Source organism: Triturus cristatus, chromosome 7, assembly GCF_964204655.1.
Source record: "Triturus cristatus chromosome 7, aTriCri1.1, whole genome shotgun sequence".
Lineage (NCBI taxonomy): Eukaryota > Metazoa > Chordata > Amphibia > Caudata > Salamandridae > Triturus > Triturus cristatus.
Genome location: NC_140590.1, coordinates 1,148,031,128 through 1,148,057,320, shown reverse-complemented (window position 1 = coordinate 1,148,057,320; position 26,193 = coordinate 1,148,031,128). Strand labels below are relative to the sequence as shown.

Sequence of the window (26,193 nt, the reverse complement as noted above, 5' to 3'; positions counted from 1 at the left end):
CTTAAAGTCTCTAAAAGGCACAGTTCAGCTAAAAATTCGCAGGGAGCAATGCGTTTCAATAAAAATTCAGCAAAACCTATCTAGTGAATCTTCCTGTCTGTACAGAAAATACAAGTTGCTAGTATGACCCAGCCACTATTAAACCCATCTACCAGTACAGTAATATCACAGTGTAATTCCTGTAGCTGATTTTCACCTCATAATATCTATACATTTCACAAAAACATTCTGCCAACCATTCTGTAATCATTACCACTTCAGACAGCAAGGCAGGCATCATGACAGTTGCAAATGCCACATTCCAGAAGTAAAGGGCACAGGAATCTTCTCCTAGGAGCACTTAGTGCCAGACAAATGCATATCAAATGTATTAGGTACCCCAAACCCTGATGACATAATCTGCACTCCAATAGACACCCTTATTTAGTTTGATTTATTTATTTATTTTCTATAGTGCCACTGAGGTAGGCAGCAGTAGAGCTCTTCCCAAAGAACATCTGAAGACATATGAGAACATTATTGTACAGAAGAGAAATGATTAAAAGAAGGGTCAGAGATCCAGGGGAATGCAGGAAAAAAGACCACAACAAGTAACACACAGCTTGAACAAAGACACTGGGACAAACTACACAGAGGAAGAACAGGGAAAGGCAGGGCTTTAAGTGGGAAGAAAAACCTGGGGGTGCTCTAAAGGGGGCGTGGCAAACTTCTTAAAGAGGTGTGGCTTATCCGAGTAGGGGAGTGGTCTAAATCAAGATAACTAGCCATGTGTGCTTAAGAAAATCATGAAGTCGCATCCAGCAAAGGATAATAAAATAGGCAAAAAGGTATATTTATTAAGTATATGCCATTAAATACCAAACACTTTAAAAAACATGTAAAAATTATTTACATTACTTAGAAATCTACTGCAGGATTTCCCAAAACCCTTGAAGATATTCACTGTGTCTATTTTGCTGGGGTTTCTCACAACAATTTTCTATGAAAAATAAAGAGTGGTTGTTTCTACTGAGATAGTTTTATATTCACACACAATTTTCTTTAATTTGCACTCTGCCCCTCTTTGCGACCGCTTGAGGCTAATACATTTATGTGCTTTTTCGAGAACACTCCCACTCCTTCCCTGAAGGGAAGTTGTAGCCCACACTGGGTACCTTGCGGTCCCACTGTGTTGGAGGAACCCTATGATAAAGCATGTCACTCCTGTGTGAGTGAGGGTTTACGTCCATATAATGGTTATGTCCACCAATACACCTCCCTTTCCTCCACATTTAGTTGTGCTGTCCTACACATAGTGTGAGTTGTATTCAGTTGGAAGAGTGTAGGTTAGCCTAATACCTGCTCTTGGTATTATAAACTTCCTCTTGACCCCCTGTGTGCGAGATATTAATTTTATCTGACAGGTGTGAGTGCTGCCCTAATTTGATCTGAGCCCATGTATTATGATAAAGCAACCGGATAACAGACAGGAATCCTCTGTTCTTCAATTTCTTTTTCTCTAGAGCATCCTTCTACTGATGCTATCAAAAGCTATTATATAATCAATAACATAGGTGAATATCTTCATCCAGGCTTAATGTCAAGTAAGGTTATTATCCTATAATTAAACATATCCTCTAGATTGCCTTTTTTTTAAAAAAGTAGATGAGGCATAAGAGCATCTAAGGGATGCTGGAATGAGGAAGTTGCCTGAAGAAGAAACAAAGGAGGGAAAAAGCTAGGAAGACCACAAGACAGGATCAACGTTAAATAAACTTCCTGGAATACTGTTAGGACCACAGGTGCAGTTGTATCTTGAGACTTGAATAGTCAATAATAGCCTTTTTAACAATTGTTAGATCTCTTTTGATAATAGTGAATTCAGTGGTGGCTGGTGGTCGTTCGTCTATACTATGAAAAGATGCTCGGTGTGCAATCCAGTTTTCTTCTTGCTAAATATTGCAGTCAACGAGCAAGTGATTCACAATCGACTAAAGTTGCTTGCTATCCCTTTCTTTGTATGATTTCAATGTAAGTGCACACTGACCCTCCACATACACTCTCCTCTGAAGTCAGACTCGACATTTGCAATTTGCTCGCAAAGCAACTACTCTTCTGTGGGCTGAGTCTGAATGAGGGTGAGGTCTGATTAACGTAAATTCCTTGTTCAATATTTTCTTTCCATTTCTTTACTGAGCAGAGTACCAAGATGGCTACATCCCTTTTCTCAGCTTTGAGATGCCATCAGAACCTGAAGAAGGAGAGAATTGTGAGCCCAGTGAACAGGTAATGCTATTGAAAAGGCACACCAACATGACATTACTTAGACCCAAACTAAAACAGAATACAAAATGGTCTTATGCAACTTTAGAGGGCCAATAGCATTCTGGTGTACTCACCCCAGAATCTAGATCCCAGTGAATTCGTTGAAACCCCACTAGTGACTCAATTGAACCACACTGCTGAAATGTATCCTTTTTCTCTCCATTCAAATATAAAAAAATATTGGGTGGCATGATCGGTTTCTTCTTTTTGAAATATTACAAAATGTGAACAGTGGTTAACAAATGAAGCCTAAACAAAAGTAAAATCTTAAACTGCCTTTCAGTGGCGGCTGGTGGATTTTGAAAGTGGTGAGGAGAAAAATTGTATCCAAGTATAACGAGCGATCCCTAACTGCAAAAGGAGGGTGCGGGGGGGGGGGGTTCCCCCCACAAGAAAATTTTGCAAAAAATGTATTTAAATGCTGGCTTTTACACCACATATTTACTGTAAATTGTTGCAAATAGGGATCCAAATATAGCATTTTAAAGCACAAGTGTGAAGAAAAACATTAGAAACATATAAAGAATGTGCCCAATCCTCTAACTGGTCTGCTTGCAAAATGACCCTCAAGCCAAGCACACACAACCAATGGAAACAGGCCCTCTAGGTGTTTTCTACCTGTAACACATCTCTGCCTCTTTACTCTATTGGTTGATGAAGTAATTAAGGCTCACACCATTGGTAACACCGTACATTGCAAATACTTAAAAAATTAGATGGCGAAAGAGATCCATCGAATTCTGGTTGGGCAAAACAAAAATGATTTTCTATAGTGAAAGGTCAATGCCAACATCACTTATGCGATTTTAGCCAATTTTCTTGAAAGTGCAGGGGAAGACGAAGAATTCACTGGGAAGAATCCTAAACAAAATGTGTCCCTAAAAGTTAAGTCAATGGAAAAGCACTCCAGGGGTTTAAATTATACACTGCCTCCATCGGTGCTATATTTTGAAAGCACTCAACTTCAGTGGTTCAACAATTTAAATGTCAAGTGCAGATTAAAGCCTTTTAGGACATTACTCACACATTTCCTTGCAACTAAAAAAAGAATCATACCATCCGTGTGACGAAAATAACTCTAGCAGTAGATATTACACATTTTCCCTCCTTTTTCTCTTCCATATGATGCTAAACCCTATCTATGCTCAATTAATTGTTTCTTGAGAGTGCATAGTTGTACACATACAGACACACGCGTCCAATGAATAAAATCAAGACAGACAAAAATTAGAATTTGTTTTTGGCATCAGGACGTTTCCTGGACGAGAACTTGCAAATTATTTTACAATGTAGATGTATTTTTGCTTTGGAATAGTCCTGTCTTTGATGTAGCAGCTTATAATCATGTCATGTTGTAAATATATTGGCAAACAAGCTGCATTTCAACGAGACTGTAGAGCCTGTATACTGTACATTGGAAAAATCCAATACCTGCGTGAGATGACTACAAAAACAAAAGCTGTAAATTACACTGGGGTGAGAGAAGTGACCCAGTCACAACCCAGACATGTTTACTTACTTCATGTGCCTGGCAGCGTAGGCATGCGTCACTACGCTGGAGGCAGTCAGTCCTCGCTGTGCCTAGGTGCAACACACAGATTGGAGTCAAGCTGCCATGCTGAAAGTGTGAGCTGATGTGATTGTCTAGAACTGGGGATCAGACAGAAGGGTGGCATAGGGTGGGTCAGGTGCAAAAGAGGGATTCTTGTGAAATCAATATGTGTGTGGTTTTTTTTCACCTTTGTAGCTAAAATAATTGAATACTTAAGTATTGGTTTGCCACATTGAAAACAGTATGTCACCCAAATGAATACAGATGCAACTATGAAGAGGTAAACCAGATTGTAAATGACGCATAATGTGGGAGCTTAATGGTGGGCCGGGCACACTTCTGTTTATGCTATAGGGATCAAACGTCAGTCTCAGCCTGGATGAGATTGGCACATGGAGTTGCTTAGGATAATTTAAGGGATGGCACCTGTTTGACTGACATACTGCATACATAATCCGGTGTGGCGTTGCAATACATAATGTGCATATTTGCTAAGCTCAAAAACATAAGCGCCAGACTTGAAGTTGTTAGCCTAAAACAATTATGCATTAAAAAAACAGACAATTTTAGAATTCTGCAGGTGCACAAATTGTGTTTCCCGTGCCTGGCATTCTCAGCCTTTGAGGTCCTACCTGCCGGCGCACACTGATAGGATATTAAACGCTAAAGATGGTGAAGCATGCACTAATATTTTAAACTATAAAACGTACAAAAAATTTCTCCGTACTTTTAATCGTTTAAAATACACAATGAAAGGTTTGCATGCTTACGTGCTTCACCATCTTTTGCTTTTAATATCCTATCAGTGTGCGCCGGCAGGCAGGGCCTCAAAGGCTGCCCAAACCAAACCAACAACGTACGCCACCATGGTAGGGCCTCAAGGCCTGCACCTAACGACCGTCACGGGCCGGCACATTCATCACTAAAATTTCGAATTGAAAAATGGAACAACTGCTCTGCTGGTGCATGTGTGGGATCTTTTAATTCAGCAACGCTATGCTACTACTGATCAACAGGCCACATGGACACTCTGTAAATGTCTATGCAGCGCTTTAGCGCATGGCTTTATGAAACATGGAAGATCTAAACATACCTGTCCTTTCCCTTTATTCCGCCTACTTGTTACATCACTACTCACCTGTAGTAAATTACTACCGCTGACTTGCTTGTGATATCGCAAGGCTGCTGCCAGAGCCAGCGGACAGTCTGAAAACGGCCCTCAATGAGTGCTCGCAGCAGCGCCTGCAAAGCTCAACGCGACCCCAATATTGTGCAGGGCAGTGCAGACTACATTGGGGTGTGAGACCCGGGCCCTAAAGCACCGGAGATGGGGGCACCATTGACCTAGTTGAGCACTTGGTTGGAGGCCTACAGAGTGATCTGGAGAGCGACTGGGTGTCTGTATTGGACACTGGGGGTCTCGATGCGATCTGTGCTGTGAGCTGCAATCCTACCCTGTTGGAATTCGAGGTGAACTTGGGGGATTGCCCGCGGTCCGTCCCTGTTTCTGACTTGCTCCTTTGCCCGTTGCTCCTCCTGCCAGCAATTGGGGACTTAAATAAGGCTGCCCAAACCAACGTACGCCACCATGGCAGGGCCTGAGTCAAAGCCAGTCCTGCTCAAAGAAAGCCACCTCCCCGGCCCCAACTACAGCCACGGCACGGCAGGGCCTCAAAGACTAAACCAACAACGTACGCCACCATGGCAGAGCCTCAGATAAAGAGAAGCAACCCCCCAACTACCACCACGGCAAGGCAGCAGGGACTCAAAGTGCAGGTGACAAAAACAGTGCCCCTATAATTAGGAGGTTAATGTGGGGCGGGTCACTTACCTTTGTCACCTCAACGTTCTCGAGCCGTGCTCCAGGACTGCAGTGCAGAGTTGCAGACAGTGTGGCAATAGCAACGATAGCACGCAGGCACAAGCCAAACTGGAAAATACTGGATTTGGTCTTTGGACTGCTCCCCCAGACCCCAGCAAACCAATCACTTGTAAAACAAGCAACTGTTGCTGGGTCTCGTGGAATAGGCAAAGGCCACTGCCACCCCCCACTTCTACATCTCTATGCCAGACTGCTTCGGCCCCAGCCATTGGAATTAATGGAGGGTCTCCGACTCCGCTCTGGGCCAAGCCAATAACGTCCAAAATCAAAATGCTATTCTGGCAGTGAGACACAGGCTGTGCCCACCAGTGTGTCGTAACTGCCCTGCTTTCTGGCTCCAGGTCGAAGAAATCTTCACCCAGCCAAAAAAGCATGCGCAGAGCAAGGGCCATTCTCCCCCACCCCCTTAAAGAAAACCCCAGATTTGCACATGTTTGTTCACTGAGCACGAGCAGACAGCACAATATTTTGCTAGCTTATCAGTGTTCCATTAGGCATTTATTTTTTATCCCACACGGGGCAGGAGGACATCCATCTCACCCAGGTACACCAGCCGCCACTGCTGCCTTTAGAAGAACGATTAGCAAGTATAATTTATTGTAATAGCAGGAAAAACCCTTTGATTAAGATCATGTAAAGTCAACGAGAGTAAAGTTGTGACAAGGACACACCAACCTCATCCATTCTTTGGATTAGTAAAGAGAGAGATAGGATCCCAAAAAACTGTGCATGGCGGGGGTGCGAATTATAGTAACCTCAGGGCATGAATTATAGTTAATTACTTGGGATAGCTATAACTGGTGATTTTCTGTGGTTATTAGAGTTTAAAATGTTAAGTTGTTACTGAACATTTGATCTAACTATAACATTACTGTAACCTTTGTTTTATCAGTGAAAATATATATATCTTTGTTTATAATATGAAATCTATTTTTATAAGTATGTACTGCAACAGGATTAACAAATTTATGAATTTATGAGATAGTGAAACAGATTAACATAAATTGGTATGTTACACATAGGGCAGTTGCGACACAGTCCATTCACTCTCACGCAGCTGCCCCTGAATGCCTAAGGAACATAGTTACAGTGAACCACTCATGAAACATAGGCATGGGGGGCATACGTATACACACTTTAAAAAAAACAAAAGCTGCTATGGTTTCAGGCTGGTATGCAAAATAAAAAGATAAAAAGATTACACAAATGGCATTTTTTATTATTAAAAAATAGACCTTTGTTACAAACAAATCTTAAAACGAAATGTAGGTTAAAAAGTTTCAATGTTCAGTGTTGGTTTTTTAGATCACCTCTGTAATCCAGTGGTTTTGCAATGTAAGAATGTATTTACCAAAACCGTGGTGTACTCCCTGGTCTTGAGTTATTGCCATATTTTGAGAGGAGCAAATTAGTAGTCGACTTGGATGGAGTTAGCCAGGTGGACGCTCTGCACACGCACTCTTTGGGCCTTGCACACACACAGTTTAGTCTCTGATAGGAAAAGCCATATGTGACTTGCAAAAAAGATCAAGGAATGGATCACCGCGTGAAATGAAAATAATGTCAACTTTCATAGGGGCACCAGTTGGGCTGTCAGCTGAGGAGAAGTAAATAAAGAAGCAGATCAAGGGATCACATCTCGAAGAGCTGAACTTGATGAGGCTTTTCTGGATGGACTCTAAAGCCACGTCCAACTCCAAGCTTGGGACAGCAACCCCTGTGCACAGGTCTTCAAATCTTTGGGCGCGCCGCCCTGGTGGTCTGTGGCGGTATTCACAGGGGGGCGCAAATGCCACAATAGGTACTTGCACATGAAGATGGCTTAGAAGCACAATTTGGCTTTTTTGGCATGTTTCCGGGCTGTCTCCATTTATAAGCAGAGGTTGAAGTGTGGGAATTGTGATCTGCGCCATGGTGGTGGGTCAAAGACGTAGCTAAAAAGACCCAAATGTTCTTTGATTGCCTTTTTTTCACTTTAAAGTAACTTTATATAAAAATGCAATAACCTTAAATTAAAAATAATTTCAAGTTAAACTAAGCGGTGGGAAAAGCACTCTTTTACGTTATGAAACCTCAATTGGTTAATCACTGCAGGTATCTGTGTGTGTGAGCACAGAGTCACAGAATTGAATCCTGATTCACACAGTGTTGTGCATTTATAGTGCTGCAAGGTCCCGTCAGACCCTTCCTTCCCTCTTATCCAGAAGCCCATCAAGAGCCACATTAACCATTCAGAGATATTTTTTTATCAAAACGTATGTGAACTGTTTCTGTAAAATGTAAACAAGCACAAGCATGTCGGTCCCGAAAGGCACTGCCCTCTTAGACCTCATAGCAGATTTTCTCTCAAGGGAGTCTTGTGGGGTCAATGCCAGGAAGGAGACGAGCAGTCGCATGCACACACAGAGACCTGATCATCCAGACCTCTGTGGCCTCAGAGTAATGTAGCAGGAGAAAGAGGAAAGGAGTGACATCTATGCATAGCCTCAAAGATATGACCAAGAAGAGGGGGCTCTATGTGTGGGCTATTTTTTTCATTTACAAATGGACTTAACAGCCTCCTCAGAGGGATGCCTTGGGGAAGATAGAGAAGTATTGGGGCCAGTTCTTTTTTTTTTAAAGGGCCATCACTGCCATTAGTGTAGCTGCCACTAGGGCAGAGTAGTGAGGGGGCCACTGTACCCCACTGATGGCTGTTTTATTAGGAGGTGGGTGCCTATTTTCCTTACCAGCATTAGGTCACCCTTGGTGTGGGGAGAAATGTGGGCCTTTTCTATTTACACAGACGGGCAGACCGTCTGTTTTGGGCCTCAGACTGGGCAGAATAGACAGCCTGCTCAGAAGTGCTGTAGGTATCATTGGTGCTGCAGGTGCAGGGGCACCGGGGCCTCAGGGTGTGATGGGTGAATTAAACTCCAATTAGGCTGGTTTATTAGCCTTCATTGCTTGCAGTAGGGCCCAGTGCACTCTTGTTGTGCTAGGTTGCGTTGAGCCTCGTAGCAATGGCTCAAGCCAGAAGAAAATTGAAGCAGAGAAGACCACTGAGACTGGCCTCAGAGAGATGGCAGAGAGGGGGGTGAGAAAAGGTAGGGGTCCGGTTTCTAACAAAGGGCAGAGGAGACTCCTGCTTTCTGAGGCAGTAGCTAGCATTTGTGAAGCAGGTGCAGTGGCACTGGGGTCATGGGGTGTGGTGTGCTCACAACTATTACTGTCTTACTTTACAAAAGCGGCATGGGGTTCATTTTTCATGTTGGCATTAATGCTGAAAGAGTTGGGTAACGCTTGGGAGTTCATTTTTTCTGAAAGGGACAAAGAGTTTGTTTCACGATTGGAGTGATGGTGGTATGGTGGGGAAGGGCTGGGAGAGGCAGAGGAGACAGCCTGCTACTCAGGGCTGCTCCTCTGATTAGTGTAGCAGTTGCATTGGCACCCAGAATTGTAACAGGCTCACAACACCCTAATTATGGGGAGTAGTGTTTTTTTGGTATATTTCTGTTTTTGTGTGATATATTTCCTCTTTTATAGATCTCACATTTAGCGTGGATTATAAGCTACAGAAAAGGTTCCCCTGAAATGACCTCTTAACCCTCACTCCTTGCCCTCCACAATGCCCCCCCCCTATTTTTGCCATATTGCTTTGAAAGATTTTGTTTAGGTGGTTCACAGGACAAAAGGTTGACGATTTCTGTTCTGGTGATTGATTCCCCAACAGTCAAGACTCAACTACAGACTGAGGGACACTTGCACACGATAGACCCGGCACACAGACGTTAGGTTGGAGATTCCAGCCCTTGGTGGGGTTGACGATTTCTGTTCTGGTGATTGATTCCCCAACAGTCAAGACTCAACTACAGACTGAGGGACCCTTGCACATGATAGACCCGGCGCACAGACGTTAGGTTGGAGATTCCATCCCTTGGTGGGGTTGACGATTTCTGTTCTGGTGATTGATTCCCCAACAGTCAAGACTCAACTACAGACTGAGGGACCCTTGCACACGATAGACCCGGCGCACAGACTTTAGGTTGGAGATTCCAGCCCTTGGTGGACCTTTGACTGCAGACTTGTGCCGTTGAGTCATTTCTCTTCTTTTATCCACTGTATTGCTGTCCTTCGTGGTTCATTCAGTGGTGGGATTTTGAGGTTGAAGACAGCAAGGATGTCATAATGTTCTCATGGATGTGGCCACCAGGGCTTTGGAGGGGGGGCAGTTGTAGGCGTTCCAGAGCCTGATGCTGCAGTCCCAGGAGGCCGATACATACTGAATAGGGAAAGAGAGAAAATATTAGAGGGGCAGTAATGCTAGCGGAAGAGAAGGATAAGGAAAGGGGAAGGAAGGTAAAGGGAGGGCAGACTATAGAAGGGAAAAGTAAGGAAGAGTGGAACAGGGAAGGGAGGCTGAAAGGGAAAGAGTGAAGGGAGGACAAAGAGGGTTTAAAGAAGGAGAATGAGAGAAAAGGTAAAAACGAAAGGTTTAGAGATAGTAGGAAAATAAAACATAGATGGAGGGTGAAGAAAGTTTAGCTGAAAAATGGGTAGAGAACTAACAGGAGTGAGTTATGGAGAGACAGTATGGTCTGTCGGAAAGAGGAGACAATCAAAGTTTGAGGAGGTTAGAGGACAAAGGAGGAAGAAATAACAAGACCAGGATGTAAAAAAGAATAGTGAGAGATACAAATAAAGGAAATGCTGCACAAAGACAGAAATGAGGACAAGCATGAGAAAGGAGAAAATAAGGAAGGGGTGGAAAATGGATGCAGGAGGGACGACCATTGAGAGCCATCACTCCTATTCTCCAGTGTTGCCTTATAATTGCTTCTTAGGTGGCTGACTGATTCAATTATGTTTATTATTGATTGTGGTAAGAATACATGGGAGTCTTTAATCCCTGTATAAAAAAGTCTGTCTCTAATTTCCTTATTATAGGCGACTTGTGACATCTCTAATCACATGTAATAAAGAAATTACGTAGCTGCTCAACTGTAATAAGTTATTACAGTTGACTTCAAAAGCAAGAAGCCAAGATGAAAGGCAAGTCAAGGAGTATAATTACAGATGCAGTTTAAACAAGGAAATTAGGAACTCACTTTTCCTTCTTCTGATATTGTTTTGTAGAAAGATAAATTGATCATCAAAAAGGAGATATTTATGGCAACATATATTTTTACACTATACGTCACAATAGTAAAGACAGGATCTCTGCATGTTTCCACATATTTTGAAGTACAATTGTTTTAAAATCTGGCACGTTAAACTGATTCTAATATGTGTTCACAAACATTACTAACTGCTTTTTGGTCTGTTTAATTTCACTCTACAAATCCTGATTTTTTCTTGTTGTCTGCAATGAACACGAGAGAGCAAGGCCCAAAGGATTTAAGTGGTTTGCTGGAAGGGTGATGGTGTGTCCATGCATTATAAGGAATACAATACCCTCTGCTGTATATTAAATGGATATTGCAAGTCACCAAGAAGTCCCATGACTTTATAAAGGAGCTACGGCTTCAGTGTTGTGCCTCTATGTTGATAAGCTTTCTGGATCTTTCTTCCAGAACATGGCACAGGTAATAGGCTTTGAAGACCCCTTGGCTACAAGGACTTAGTCAATGTGTCAGCTTATATCAGAAAGCGAACTGCACTGCAAATACCCCGCATCCCACTGAGTAATATCTGAATGAGATGCATTTCAGGTAACAAAGATCCTATGAGATATCACAGGGAAAATTTGTGGAACTCGACCCCTTTTTCAATATGGAAAGTCACACAAAACTAAGAGACAAGACTAGGAAATATACATTTCAAAGATGTATTTTTTAAATCAGAAACCTATCCTGGTGCACTCTAAATGAATAATAACTAGTGAATGTAAACAATATAGTAGCAGCAAAATTCACCAGAAATGAGAATAGCAAATAGTATTGTATCATATTTGTAAAATCTTAATTCTTTCTTTATGTCAATACTTAACAATCCCCTCCTCTTCTTAGCATCAATGAAATGGCCCTAACTCGGTTTTGAAAGATGGACCACACCAGCCTACCTGGTCTAAACAAATAACAAATGTTCAGAAAAATTACACGACTGCTTTTGTCGTCTGCACCAGCTAGCAGACCGATAAGCCCGTCAAGTGAAGGCTACATGCGCCTCCCTGTAACCTTCAGCAAAGGAAGGTGATACGTTCTGTATGGCCTCTGTCCCGGTCTATGGTATGAAGTTCCGCTCTCCCTCTCACGCCTAGTGTTCGTTTTTGTAACATCTGATCATTGTTGGACTTTTCAGAATAAACAATTAGCAGAAAATGCCTTGGCACCTTTTTAATTTATTTACATTCAATAGAACCATGCCTTTGTTTTAAAAACAATAAACAAGAAGTAATGTTATCAGCTTCCATGAAACTTTGTTTACTATTTAAACAATCACAAGAAGAGAGAATTTGACTCATACAAAATGAATGCATTCAAGCAGACTTAATAATTTCATGAATAAATGTGCATCATGTGCTTCAATATTTATTCCTAAATAACCAACACATACAATTTAAGAAGGGGGAATATCTAAAAGGGAAAAACATAATGCTCATAATAATATGGTCATGAAACTCCTCGGTGACTTGTCATATTCTGATAATGTATGGCAGGGGTACTTTATTCCATATATACTATATGAGTAAACGGTAGGGAAGGCACTTATACTGGCATAGAGAAGACACTTGCACAAGTAGACACTGGGACAAGTAAAACACAGCCAGCAGGGCTGGGAAGACCTGGCACAGGGACAGAGGAAACATAATCTGTGGTACAGTATAGATGCAGAGAAGGCACTAGAACAATGGAAACAAACTTGCAAAGGGGAGACAATGTTGCCTAAACAAAGAGGATGCAGACACCGGGATTGGGTACACAGATACTGGAAAGGGAAAACGGATGCTTGTGCGGGAGAAACCCCAACAATATGGTTGGGAAGACTTCAACGTTGGGACATGCAAAACATTAGCAGAAGGGACGGGAAGGTGGTATTGCCACTGACACTGAGCTAGGGGGACAGTACCACAGCGACTGGAAAGACATAGCCTGGAGCAAAAAGAAGACAGACTCTGGGACAGACAAGACATAACAATGGGACTAGGGGCCTAATCTGCCAGACAGGGCGAAATGAACACTCATTCGGGGGCCGGGGATACACTTAAACATTGACGGGAGATACAGGCCCCTGGGCAGAGGAACAATGAATATTCCAGTTGGGGGACAGTCCGCAAGGACCCAGGTAGGACAGAGACAACAGGACAGAGAAGATAATGATACCGACAAGGACAAAGCAGAGGGAATATTGATCTAAAAATAGGTGAAAACACAATAAGATTTCGAGGCGCTTTGACCACTGTCGTAATGTAGTTTGGTATTTTCAAGAGGTATACGCCATCTTTCTTAAAATTTCCAACACAACAAAAGATTGTTCATTTTGTACAGTAACTTTCTGTCTGCAAAATATCAGCTTTTAATTTAAGAAACTCACAATTTTAGTGCCCGAATACCAACTTGACATTTTCATAAAAGGTTGACATGTACTCTTGCCCCACACAAACCGAATCTGCCTCACATGCCCATGTACATGCCAGGAGGCACACCGTAAAATATTGGCAGCTATTCAGGCCCTCATTACGAGTGGCCACTTTATTCCAATGGGGCAGATACTGGCAGTTATTGACCCTATTGGAATTATAGGATTTTCAGGAACACTGTGGAGCTAGTTAGGTTTTGGATGCTAAAAGTAGACAACATCTCCAGGTGAGAGTGTAGGCCAAAATAATGGATTACTAGGGGAATCTGAGCTGGAATTACTGATTTCCCCAGTAGTTCCTCATTTCTTAGTGGAACCTACAGGTAGAAGTTGCAATAGTGTGGTAATTAATTCCTCACCAATTGAGTTAATGATGTCTTCAGGGGTGAGAAGGTAGCAACCCATTTTGTGGGCCTCTCATAATAAGTGGATGAATTGAGGAGATCCACGGCTTAAGCCAGGATGTTCGCGAGAAGTTGTGGGTAGTCACCATAAATCAGACCTTGAACCACAATGCTCAAGTTGGCTAAGATAATGGCAAGAATGCTGAAGATATGCCTATGATTACTGCCTTATTACATGGCCGTCAGTATGCTAGGGGAAGTGGGTGTACATCATCTTACTATCTTCTTCTTTGATCTCACGCTTTCTTCCTTTGCTTTTTTTTCCTCTCTTTCATTCTTGCTTTCGCTGTATTTTCCTTCGTTTTCTTCCTTCATCTGTCTGTCCTAACTCCCTCCACTACACAGTTTATTGACTTTTCCTTGCTTCCTCACTTCCATTCTTTTTTCCTTTTTCACTGTATTCTTCTTCCTTGTTTCATAATTTCTATCTTTTGCTCTTTCCTCCATTCTTTATTCCTTCCCCTTTCTTTCTTCAGCATTCCCTCTGTCTCTTCCATCTCTCTCTCTCATCCTTCTTTTTTCCTGGTTTCCTTCCTTCTTTCTTCACCATACCCATCCCTTTCTCTCCAACTTTCTCCCCTCCTTACCTCTTCTTTACGTTCTATGTTGCACCCTCTCTTTGCACTTGTTTCCAATTTGTTTCCCTATGTTCATAATTTCCCTTTGTTTCTTTCTGCCACTAAGTTTGTTTCATTTGATACCCCAGACTCCAAACCTGCAAATCTGTTATGCTGGTCTTTACAGTGTTATTCATGTGAGCCTCCAATCACTGAGAAGAAGGTCTACAAAGAACATTTTGAAGGTTTGGCATGACCCAAAACTGTGAAAAGAACCAGTGACAAACCTCCACCCCATGCACTAATATTTTGCTGCAGCTCATTCTTTTAGTACTCCGGAATTCCAGGAGAAAGCCACAAACACTCCTACGTTACTCGTGAAATTCATGAGTAAACCAGGAGTACTGCAAGAGCAAGTTACACTTACTCATACAATTTCTTTGTAAATTGGACTACATGTATGAACACATTATTACGTTGTATTCTTCTCCAATAAAGTGTTTTCCCCCGTTAAAACATTATGGTCATCGAAGTGGAAATTGAGACAAAATGTAAACACGGGAGCGGAAACAAGATGTCCTGGTAATGTGGAGTCCCCAAGGCAACACCATAAATTCATGAATTGACACAGACACAGCCACATGCAGGACCCACAAGCACCTCCCTCCCACCACAAAATACCTGCTTCAGTTCGGGTATATGGATGACAGACTGGACACAGTCTTTGTGTCCCAGGTTAGTTTGAACTTGAAGAAGAGATTCTGCATCGTACACTCTGTGGAGACAAAAGCAGTTACATCAGTGGACCTCGGGATTCCAGATCACTCCATACGCCATCGCGCCAACACCACATTACTTGGATTTCATTGAACAAATCAGTGTAATATGGGAGTAGTGGTCTGGTTTTACTTTATTTGAACCAGGTAAGTAAATAAAACCTGAAAAAACTCATGTGTATAAGGAACGCCCAGGATGCAGAACATGAGGTCCTTTTGACTTGGACAATAAGGGTGCAGATTGAGGGCACAATGTCAGGCTGCTTCCTGTATGGAGTATAGGGGCGGAGGCTAGAAGGGTCCCACTTTTAGGGAGTACAACAACTTCCCCTGTATGGAGTATTGAATCTGCCTCCTGCAGGCCACACAGAGGCTGAGGCAGGAGGGCTACTCCCTGCAGGAGGCAGACAGGGGTACCATCTGCAGGGCAGACAGGGGCTCAGGCAGGATTGGTACTTCCTGCAAAGGGTAAAGAGGCGGCCTTCTTCCGGGAAGCTTAGAGGCGGAAGCAGGCTAGATACTATCTGCGGGTTGGGTATACAGGCACGCGGTAAGACCATTACTATTAGCACGCCTCTCAGGTTGTTTCACATCATGCATCATTAGCTTGTCCAAGCCTGTTTTTCTTTACTTTCTAGTACTTGCAGTTCATTTTTTATTTTCCCATATTGAATGTAAAAATGCAAGTATTGAAATGCAAAGAAAAAGAGAGCAGTCAAATCGTAGTGGGTGATATTTAAATTCCACCCGAAAAGTATTCTGAAGTTCAAAAACTCCACACTTTTCAAAGGCTTCAAGGTTTTAAAAACTTCAAAAATAGTTGCATGTGAAGTTTTTTGCCCAAAATATTTTCTAGAAGAATTTTCCTGAAAAAACAACGTTTTATAAGATAGTTCTTCAACTAATGGTACGTTTGTGAAGAGATTTTTACTTAAAATGTATCCAACCAACAAACTGAGTTCACCCAAAAGAGAACGACAAATCTTCAGAACTTTCAAATGTTTCTCTATTAACAACCTATGGCTCAGACTCACCCTGCAACTGGCACATCTAAGATCAGTACATTTCAAATTAATTCAACACATTTCGGAAATACCAAATAAACACCCAAAATAAAACTGTAACATGCAAGTGCCTTGGTATTTCCCAAAGACAAACAAACACTCCATTAACAGATGTGAAGAAATAAAACTCCAAATGATCTTACACTAGTTAAGTCCCTCCATACGACATGTAGACAACTCATCAAATCAGCCAAGCTAAGTACTTAACCAGCACCATCAACAAGGCAGCTTCCCAAAGCAGAATGCTCTTCAAGACAATCAAACACAGAATCAACTTCCTGCTTGACTATTTTTGCATATGGATAATGGCAGCTACTCTGTTGCAGGGTGTACCAGGCTCCAAACTGGCCCCTCTAAGGTCATCCTTGATGCGTCAGGCAAGTCTCCTTAAGGACCTTAAGAAAAATGACTACACTACCCCTACCTGAATGAACAACCCTGGCTCCATCTCCCACATCATCTTCAAAACCCTCTATAATATCTAAAAAGCCATCATACTGGCACCGCGACCTGTATCACTAAATCAAACACACAGTCTCTGGTTGCTCCCTGCGCACCTACATCCAGCACACTATCAGACAGGAGATGAAGAGGTGAAAAAAGGAGAAAACAAGACAACAAGTCTTCTCCTTTTATACACTCATGAGCAGTAACAGCATCCCCAAATCCATTAGGACTGCTCCAACCGTACTCCATTTTAGGAAATAACTGAAGACAAACCTCTTTAAAGAGTTATAAATGATGAAGCTGCAGTAACAGTATACGTCTGCTAACAGAACCCAGCTCCCCCTTCATCACTCTGGTACTATATCTTTGCCCTTGACCGCTTGTGCTTAACAAAAATACTACATGCATACACACATACATACATATTAGCATACTTAATAACAATGATTTGTAAGTGAAAAGCCCAGGTTGGAAATATGGAGTCCGTGATGATTAGGAGCGAGATTACAACCTTAAGTAAACCATTGTGGTCCCTTGACATAGTGTCATCTGGTCACTCTTCCACTGTGGGCAGCAAAGAGAAAAATTAAGGAAGGTTTCTTATGTAGGGAGTATATTAGGTGGAGAAGAAATTCTGCACTCTACTGGGCTGTAAAGGAACATAGCCTGGTTTCCCAAATTTGACTAACTGAACAAGGATGGTATCACCTCCTGGTTATGAGGAGGCTGAGTAAGGGAGTTCCATCCTGTGGAGAGTTGAGACATGAACAGTAGACTCTAGCAGAAATAAGTAAAGCCATACCAGTTGGCTCTATGTAACCAGGACACCTTATTTCCAGGCCGGGGCATTTTCTTAACAGAGAAATGCATTCTAGGAGTCGTCACCTTGCATCTGTTCAATTAAAGCAAAAATAACCTGGTGATTTTTAAAATAATGATCTGTAAAGGAAAAGCCCAGGACTGGAAAACCTGTGTCCCAGCAGCATGAAAGCATCTTGTGATCTTAGTTAGGGATGAGCATCAGGTGCTTCCTGGCCCGGTAAACATGGAGGCTGAGACTCTCCTCATTGCTCCCCATGAGATGAGCTAGACTCCGGCATGGTTCTGCCATCCTATGTGAGACCATGATCTCTGTTGTGCGTTGTCTTTATGAGCCTTACCTGATAGTGTCATGGATTCCTGCGATAATGCTGCCATTCACTTGATCGATGCACAGGCAGGTGACTGGGCCTTGTGTGTTCAGAACCCTCTGGCACTGTGAGCTGTTCCCATCCTGGAGACACACAAAGCAGAACATCAGGAAACGGCCAGGCGATAGGGCCAGTGCTACGGCTGGCGAGCTTCAGAGGGCGCCGACACCAGAGTTACTGAGATTCAAATAGTGTCAGCGATAGGTCCAAGTGTAGGGTTAGTGCTATATAGAGTCATGCAATGTCAGGTTCTGTAATATCACAAAAAGAAGAGGGTTAAAAACGAAATTGCGTGAAGAACCATGAGTGTGGGGGGGGAAGGAGGGAAAATCCACCAATTTAGTAAAACTGCCCTCACACACAGCAAGCTGTGTCATGCTTCATCATAGGGCTGCTACTACACCTCCGCGCCAGCCAACCGCTGGAGGTGGAGCAATAAGGGAGGGGAAGACAATACAACACACAATATAAGTGGAACCAAAAGTGAGTAAAGGTGCAGAACCAGTGATAGTCAGTGATATAAAACCGATCCCGGGAAATCCTTATTTCAAATTTAATATTAGGTGCCCAGAATGGATTAAAAACCAAAAAATGTGGGTGGTAGGTTGGAGAGCTTATAATGAGGCTCCAACTCCCCCACTCTGCACAAATGTCGACATGTTTCAGCCAGCTCTAAATAATCACCCGGCTTTCCTCAGGACTTCTCACCACATAAGTTCCTAGGTATAGAACCTTCTTCCTCCCAATTTGGAAACGAAGTAAAACACCTCAAGTGAGGTCTCTCGCCTTTGGAGAGAAACCGAGTTTATTGAATTAGTAAACTCGAAATGGCGGGGGAGTGAGGACAGCCGTCCACACGCAGTCTTGCTTTCTAGGGCAGCTGTCCGCCACAGATTCTGTTTCTCCTTCACCGCCGCGTAGGATGACAGGTTCTGTGTCAGACAGCCTATCCAATACTGCCACTGCATCTCGGTGGTGCTATCTGCAGAACGACTGTAAGTTGTGTCTCCAGACGGGTGTCTGAAGCCTTGTCAGGCCTCTGCCTCTATGGACAAAATTCCATAAGTGATGAAATAGTGTCTGTTCGAGGACTGCAATTACAAAAATGACATGGCAGGGTGGCCTGCAATGCTTGACTTTGCTTAATAAAATCCCAGGATGCTCTTAGGCTCTGTGAAGATTGAGAAAAGTTATCTGTGGCTGGCAGCCCACGTGAATCAATCATGCTAGGACTAATTAGGGCCAAGCTGAATCAGATAGGGCCAAGAGAATCAGTGTTAGGGTCGTACAAGCTCATAGAATCAGAAAAGGGGTCTGCAAAAGAGTCGGAGATGTCATCCTAGACTAGATCAGGGGCTGGGTCACACGGTCAGACAGCATCCGGCCTAGAGTCATAGACAAGGTTAGATAGAGTTGAGCTAAGGTCAGACAAAGTGCGGGTAAGCATGAGACAGGGCGAGAGACAGAGAACAAAGTTATAGACAAATGGGATTTTTAGATAGTCGGGGAGTCTGATCGAGTTAGGGGGGTGATCAGGTACGCTCAGCTGGGGCTACAGTGAGCCATAGAGTGTGCACTAAGGTCGCCTAGGGTCATATAGTTTAAGACTGGATCACAGAGCATTAGGTGGGGACCGATGGCATAAAGGTTAGTTTGGAATGGGGTCATGGCTAGGGTCATGTAGGTTAAACAAGAGCATGTAGGACTGATGCTGAGAGCCCACCCCTTGGTTATAGATCCTTCCCCTACTGACACCTACCCAGATACGGATGGTTCCATCTTCTGAGCCACTGATCCACGCCTCGCGCCTCGAATGCCACAAGATGGCCGTGACGTCAGCCTCATGTCCTTGGAGCACCCCTACCAGGGTCATCTCAGAACTGACTAGGCCAAAGCGGCGAATGTACACCTGACCATCACTGGAAGAGTAGGCAAAAAGCCTTCTGTGTAAGAGAGAGGAGAGGGGAACACAGTGAACAGAGGCATCCATCCCTCCATTCATCCGTTCATTTATCCATCCATGCCATCTATAATACGGTCCAATCTCTGTTATCTCCTCTTTCTGCCGCTACGCGAGGCCCATAACTCCATGCTAGCAAACAGAAGGCAGGAACTATGTGGGAATTTGGATACTCACCTCTCCGGAGAGTATGCTAGGTCTAAGATGGAGCCTTCACATGCCACCTCCTTCGCCTCACTCCAGCTGTCCTCCTCTGGGTTCGAGAAGGAGTCCTTCAGGGTGCAGCTCCCCAGGTCCCAGAGGCACAGTCTGCAATCCCATCCACCACTCAGCTACTGGGAAGAAGAAACACTGTCATCCCAGAGCAGGACACTTCCCTGTTAGGATAGTGTTAGATTTGGGGGTCTCTAGTTGGCAGAGGTAGGTACCTTTGTCCAAATAGGGGCCCTTGCGTCTAGTCAGGGTAAGGGGGTACACTCCTAAAATAACCCCTGCTCACCTCCTTAGTAGCTTGGCACGAACAGACAGGCTTATCTCAGAGGCAGTGTGTAAAGCATTTGTGAACACATACAGTAACCAAGTGACAACACTACAGATGGACACCACACAAGTTGTATTATAAAAATAAGTATTCTTTATATAGATTTAACACAAGACCATAAATGACAAAAATCCACAATACTGTACTTAGAATGGTAGAATTAGCTTAGTTCTCTTTTGATGTTAAAATGCGACACTTTGAGTTCAATGTACCTTAAGATGCGTAACGCTATATAACGAAAGTGTTGCAGGGAAGGTGATGCGTCGGTTCCTTACATGCAAGAACGGTGATGCGTCGGGTCCCTACTGATGCGTAGGGGATGTGTCGGTTCTTCTTTGCGAGGGGAGGTGATGCGTCGGTTTCTTACTGCGCTTCCGTGGCGATGCGGCATGCAACACCGTGATGCGATGAAGATCCGGTACAATGCGACAAAGATGGCGTCTTCTTCTTGATGCGACCGCGACAGGCCCTGCGACACGCTTCCCGGTGATGCGGCGGCGTCTGATGGGATGTCGATCCTCTTCTCCGGCGATGCGAGATGCTTCGGCAACGATGCGAGCCGCGACAGGCCCTGCGACACGCTTCCCGGCGATGCGACAGCGTCTGATGCGACGTCGATCCTCTTCTCCGGCGATGTGAGATGCTTTGGCAACGATGTGAGCCGCGACATGCCCTGCGACACGCTTCCCGGTGATGCGGCGGCATCTGATGCAACGTCGATCCTCTTCTCCGGCGATGCGAGATGCTTCGGCAACAATGCGAGCTGCGACAGACCCTGCGACACGCTTCTTGCTCGTGAGTCGCGCTTCCAGCTCCTTGCGACATGCAGCCCCTCAGAAAACCCATTACAACTGCAGGCACTTCCAAAGAACTCTTGGGGAGCTCGTGGGTGAAGTCTGTTGTCCCTGAGACTTCAGCAGGAGGCAAGCTCTCTCTCAAGCCCTTGGAGATCCTTCACAAGTTGATGAAAGTACACACAAAGTTCCTCTCTCCTTTCTTTGGTAGTCAGGCAACTACTGCATGCCAATCCCTCTAGCTTAGGGATAGTCACTCCCCAGTTCCTCTTGTTCCTCTCCTCAGCAAAGGTTTCTTCTTGTTTCCCAAAAGTGATCTAAAGTTCTGGGGTCTGCGTCCCCCTTTTTATACACAGTTTCTCTCTGTTCTCTGAAGGCAGAGAGGCCTTTGCCTAATCCACACCAGCTCTGGTCAGTCCTGGAGCACTTTGTTGACATGACTCCTTTCCTTTCACAGTGCAGGGCAGAGACATCAGACGCACCACAGGAGGTGGAGCCAGAATTGTGGAGGGAAAGCCCAGCCCTATTCAGGTCCCAGGTGCAACTCCTCCCACCCATCTGCATGCAGATCTCTCTATTCAGTCCTGTGCTGACTCACCCTGTCTCCTGGAATCCCCCTGTCACTCAAACTCCAGACAAGGAATACACAACCTAGCAGAGGCAGGCTTGGATGGTTAGACAAGAAAATACCTACTTTCTAAAAGTGGTATTTTCAAACACAGAATGTTAAAACCAACTTCACTAAAAGATGCATTTTATCATTCTGAGTTCAGGCATACTAAACTCAAATTTCTACCTAGTTCCCCGAGTCAGTTAGGATTATAAGATGTAATAATCAAACTGCCCATTCTGGCCTATGGGGAACAGTTAGCCTTGCAATAGTGAAAAACGAAAATGGCTGTAAATCACTATTAGGACATGCCACACACACCAGGGCATGTCCTACCTTATACTTACAATGCACCCTGCCCTTGGGCCTACCATAGGGGTGTCTGATATGAAGAAAAGGGAAGGTTTAGGGACTGGCAAGTGGGTGCACTTGCCCAGTCAGCATGGCAGTACCAGACTGGACGCAGGCTCTGCAATGCCAAACCTTAGACACACTTTTACAGGCTGCTTGTGTGGGTGGCACAACCAGTGCTGCAAGCCCACTAGCAGCATTTGGATTACCAGCCTGGGCACTCCTGGTGCACTGTACTAGGGTCTGACAAGTAAACCAAATCAGTCAATCATGGAATCACTAATCCATACATCAATTTACAATAGGGAGCACTTGCACTGTGGCACTGGATAGCAGTGGCACAGTGCCCAAAGCATCTAACACCAGCAAAAACACATGAGGCAACAGCAAAAAATGGAAGGGAGACCCACGCCAAGGTGCCAGGTCTAAGAGATAGTCACTATAAAGCAGTCTTTAATCAGGACGTTCATTCTTTGCAAAGCAGATCAATTTGGTGAGAATGTTCCATCAAAAAAAAAAAACAGAACAGCGGGCATTTATTGCAACTCACATCAGTTTAGTGATAAGCAAGACCACTGAAAGTATGTGGCAATGGAAAGGCACATTATGGGTCCAGAAGTCATATAATTTTGAGCTTTTCTGGAGCAGCGCCTGTTTTACGTGTTTGCAGGGTGTGAAGTGAATTCCTTTAACCCGGTATTTCTCAGAGCAAGTGCTTTATTTTAAGAGAGTATAGTTCGGAAACGATGAGTATAGTTTGCATCTTTCTGTTTCTGAGCTGTGTGGTCTGAAAATAAAGCACTAACTCTGAGAAATATTGTGTTAAATGAATTCACTTTACGCCATGCAGATGCCTGAAATAGGCGCCCGGCTCTGTGCTGCGCCACAGTGTGATTACATTACGCAACAGTTTATGTCGGAGAATATGGCACATTATGTGGCAGTATTATTGCACTGGTTTGCATTGTAACCCACATTAATACAAAGCAAAAGTTTCACCTCATTAGTACAGGCAGCATAATCCAGCAGCAGGAACCCACAGCGCCTCGAGACCTTCGTGGGTGAAGCAGACGCTCTACAAACCCCTAATTGATTGATTGATTGATTGATTGAGTGAGTGATTAGTACTAGTTTTACATCTTCACACAACAATCAGCAGCTGAAAAGTCACACGTTTAATTTTGCAGAGCTTTATTCAGCAACTTTTAATTCGTTTCAGCTGAAGCAAAATTTGTTTTTGTTTAAATCTGATAATGATTTACCGACAAAAGAACAGTACGTTTATAGGGTCTTATATAAGACAAAAACTGTACATGTATGCTTTGTATTTGATCTTCTGATCATAATTTAATCTTAATCTTATTCTTAATCATGTAAGAAATTGTAATTGTATTTTTGCTTTTATGAATGATATTCGAATAAAGCATACTTTGAATTGAATTGAATTGAATTGATAATGATGCAGAAGATTGTTGGTTATGTGGCAACTGAGTTAAATCCACGACTATGAAGAAAATGCTAGGGCTGCAGGTTATGAAGAAAACGCCAGGGCTGCACAATCGCCTAAGTCCAGTGGCCCGGGTGATAACATTACTTTAAAGGAGTCCAGATCCGAAAATGCCTGCTGTACCCACCAGGTAGACTGCGCCATATCCGCTCTCCAGGCCCACCAGCGCCAGCCCTGAGACTGTGTGAGAGTGACCGCACAGGAGCTTCCTGCAGACGAGACCTGGCGAAGGAGGAATGAAAGCATGAGGAGAAAGCCAAAGGACGCGGCACGGAAAGGGTAATGGGAAATGAGAAAGAGAGGGACAAACAGACGAGAAGGCGCGCGAAGGAGGGAGGGAGTGAGAAGGTGACAGACACAAGGATGCCAGAGAAAAGGAAATAGAGGGGGTGAGAGAAAGAATGTACTAACATAGATGCTATGTGTTCCATCTGCTTAAGCTTGTGGTTGTGCAAACTCTTATCTAGATGTTGTCTGTGTCGTGTCCTGTAAGGTCGGTGTCCAGACCACAGCAGCCCCGTGTTGTGTCTGTGCCCCCCTCAGCGCCAAGTGACGCAACTGCCTTGGAATGTTAGTGCGTCACTGGCAGCGTCCTTGGGATGTTAGCGCCTCACTCGCCGCGTCGGATAATGAGGCTGGCTGAGCAGACAAGTATCTTGCTTCTCCTAGGGCGCCATCTAGGTGTCGTATATGTATTTATTTTCACTCCTGATCTTAACTATAGAAACATCCCTTTGGTACAGCTGAGTCCAAAAGGCTGCACATACAAAACCCGAAATAAATGCATGGTTTCTGACTCCCTTGGATTCCATCCTCAAGCAGTCCTCGTATAGATATGCTGGGTGAGCACGTGAGCGAGCCAGTTCAGTGTGTAACAGGCTTTTGTCCTTCGGGTGGCGATACTCCGGGCTAACTAGACACCCTAGCAACAAGCATTGGCAAAGCCAATATGTCTTGCCTATGGGTGAGATATTGGCTTTGCGAATCGTGTTGGGGTGGAGCACGGGAGGGTGGAGCACGAACATGACGGTTAGAAAAACAAGCATTTGCAATGCAAGAGGTCTCGCATTTACGAGAGTTTGAGCTATTGGCATTGTAAATGACAATGCCTTTTATTTATATGTTGTTTTTGAAACCGATATATAAAATGCAATGTCATTTACAATGCCAATTAATAGCTTAAACTCTCGCAAATTCGAAACCTCTGCGCCCATGCTATAAAAGAAAAACGTTAGGAGAGAGTGTGTGCAGGCAGGACAAAGCTGTGTGAGAAAATAGTGCTTGGAGTTTGTAATTAAAGCCTACCGAGTAACAACACACGTAATAGGGGTTGCGCCGTGGGAAGCTACAAAATGAGACAAGGCGGTACCAAGGAGGAACTACTAAGCCTATTGACCAATGAACAGCCACAGTTTACAGTGGACAATGAAACAAGCCAATGAAAAATATGAGTGGAGTGTGGGCGGAGCTTCAAGTCCCTACCTGAATACAGCATGACTCGCAGAGCAGTGCTTGCGCTTGACCTAAAAAGGGATATGAAGCGGGCAGGACTGTCCTTGTCATGGTGCTTTTTTAGGTCACGCCTGAGCCAGCGCTTTAGCGCTGCTCTCGCGAGAGCTTTTCTAAACGGGGGATTTGAAAGTGCAAACTAGTGCTTTCAGGCCGCCAACTACAGTGCATGTGCGCCGGGCGCGTGCACCATTTGGCAGCCTGCGTGATCATTTTGCGGCCGCTCTGATGTTCTCAGTGAGCCGCGCGGCCACTGAGAACATCAAAGCGGCCGCGAAAGTGCACACCATTTGCCACCCCCTCCCTTATCCCACTTCCTGCTTGTTGAAAGAGGCAACCAATGCAGTGTCTTAAGGCCTCCGATGCAGAGGAGTGACTTGGACATTGTAATGCTAATCTGGCAGCGGCAGTTTCGAATTCTATAATGCTGCTTCAAAATATAATCTGGAGAACCTAAAAAAAGTGCGAAACAATAGTCTAGCTTACTTAAGATGGTGAACTGTACTACCAGAGGTCGCGTCTGAGCCGGAAGAAGTGGTAGAATTTTTTGTATCACTCAATATGGAGAAGCAAGAGGATGACACCTTATTTACTTTACTTATTAGTGGCAGATCTTCATTCGCCCAAAAGCCAAAGTTCCCAATATTGGCTAAACACCAGAAGGAAGCTTTCGCAAGGATTGCACGCAATTTTAGTTTTATCACCATTGAATTGCTGAACATTCATGGATCACTAAGCTGAAATTTCCCTCATACAACTATAAAAAACAAGCATTGGCATAGCCAATAGGTCTCGCTTTTGGGACCTTATAAGTGTTTAGCCATGCAACAGTTGATGTTGTTGCACCAGGGATATTGTGCTGCATACCTAAATACTTATAAGGTCCCAAAAGCGAGACCTATTGGCTATGCCAATGCTTCTCTTTCTATTGGTTGGTAGGGGGGAAGGAGAAACAGGGACAGGGGCAGGATAAGAAGCAAGATGGATGGGGGTGGGAAGGATAAGAAACAACATGGGGGAAGGGTCAGAGGCAGGGCTGGCATTTAGCACTGTCCCGAGGTGCCTAATTGTAGAGGGGCACACCAAACTTGCCCAGAAACGTACTTTAAAACATTAATTTTGTTTCAAGGGTGCCTGTGCTAGTCCATTTGCTCCAGGTGTTGCATAAATTACCTTGTATAGTCTGCC

The 26,193-nt window shown here is 44.0% G+C and overlaps 1 protein-coding gene across 1 annotated transcript in view; it reads right to left on the bottom strand.

The window, feature by feature from the left end:
- Positions 1 to 7,015: 7,015 nt before the first annotated feature.
- Positions 7,016 to 26,193, bottom strand: part of LOC146811282 (uncharacterized) — a 117,037-nt gene continuing 97,859 nt past the window's right edge. Inside the window, exons 13-18 of the mRNA XM_085618354.1 lie at positions 23,624 to 23,718; positions 19,871 to 20,025; positions 19,493 to 19,676; positions 17,704 to 17,816; positions 14,938 to 15,031; positions 7,016 to 9,999 (exon numbers count right to left, since the gene is read on the bottom strand). Coding sequence (XP_085474480.1) covers positions 9,901 to 9,999; positions 14,938 to 15,031; positions 17,704 to 17,816; positions 19,493 to 19,676; positions 19,871 to 20,025; positions 23,624 to 23,718 — 740 coding nt within the window. The 3' untranslated portion in view covers positions 7,016 to 9,900. The remainder of the gene's footprint in view (positions 10,000 to 14,937; positions 15,032 to 17,703; positions 17,817 to 19,492; positions 19,677 to 19,870; positions 20,026 to 23,623; positions 23,719 to 26,193) is intronic.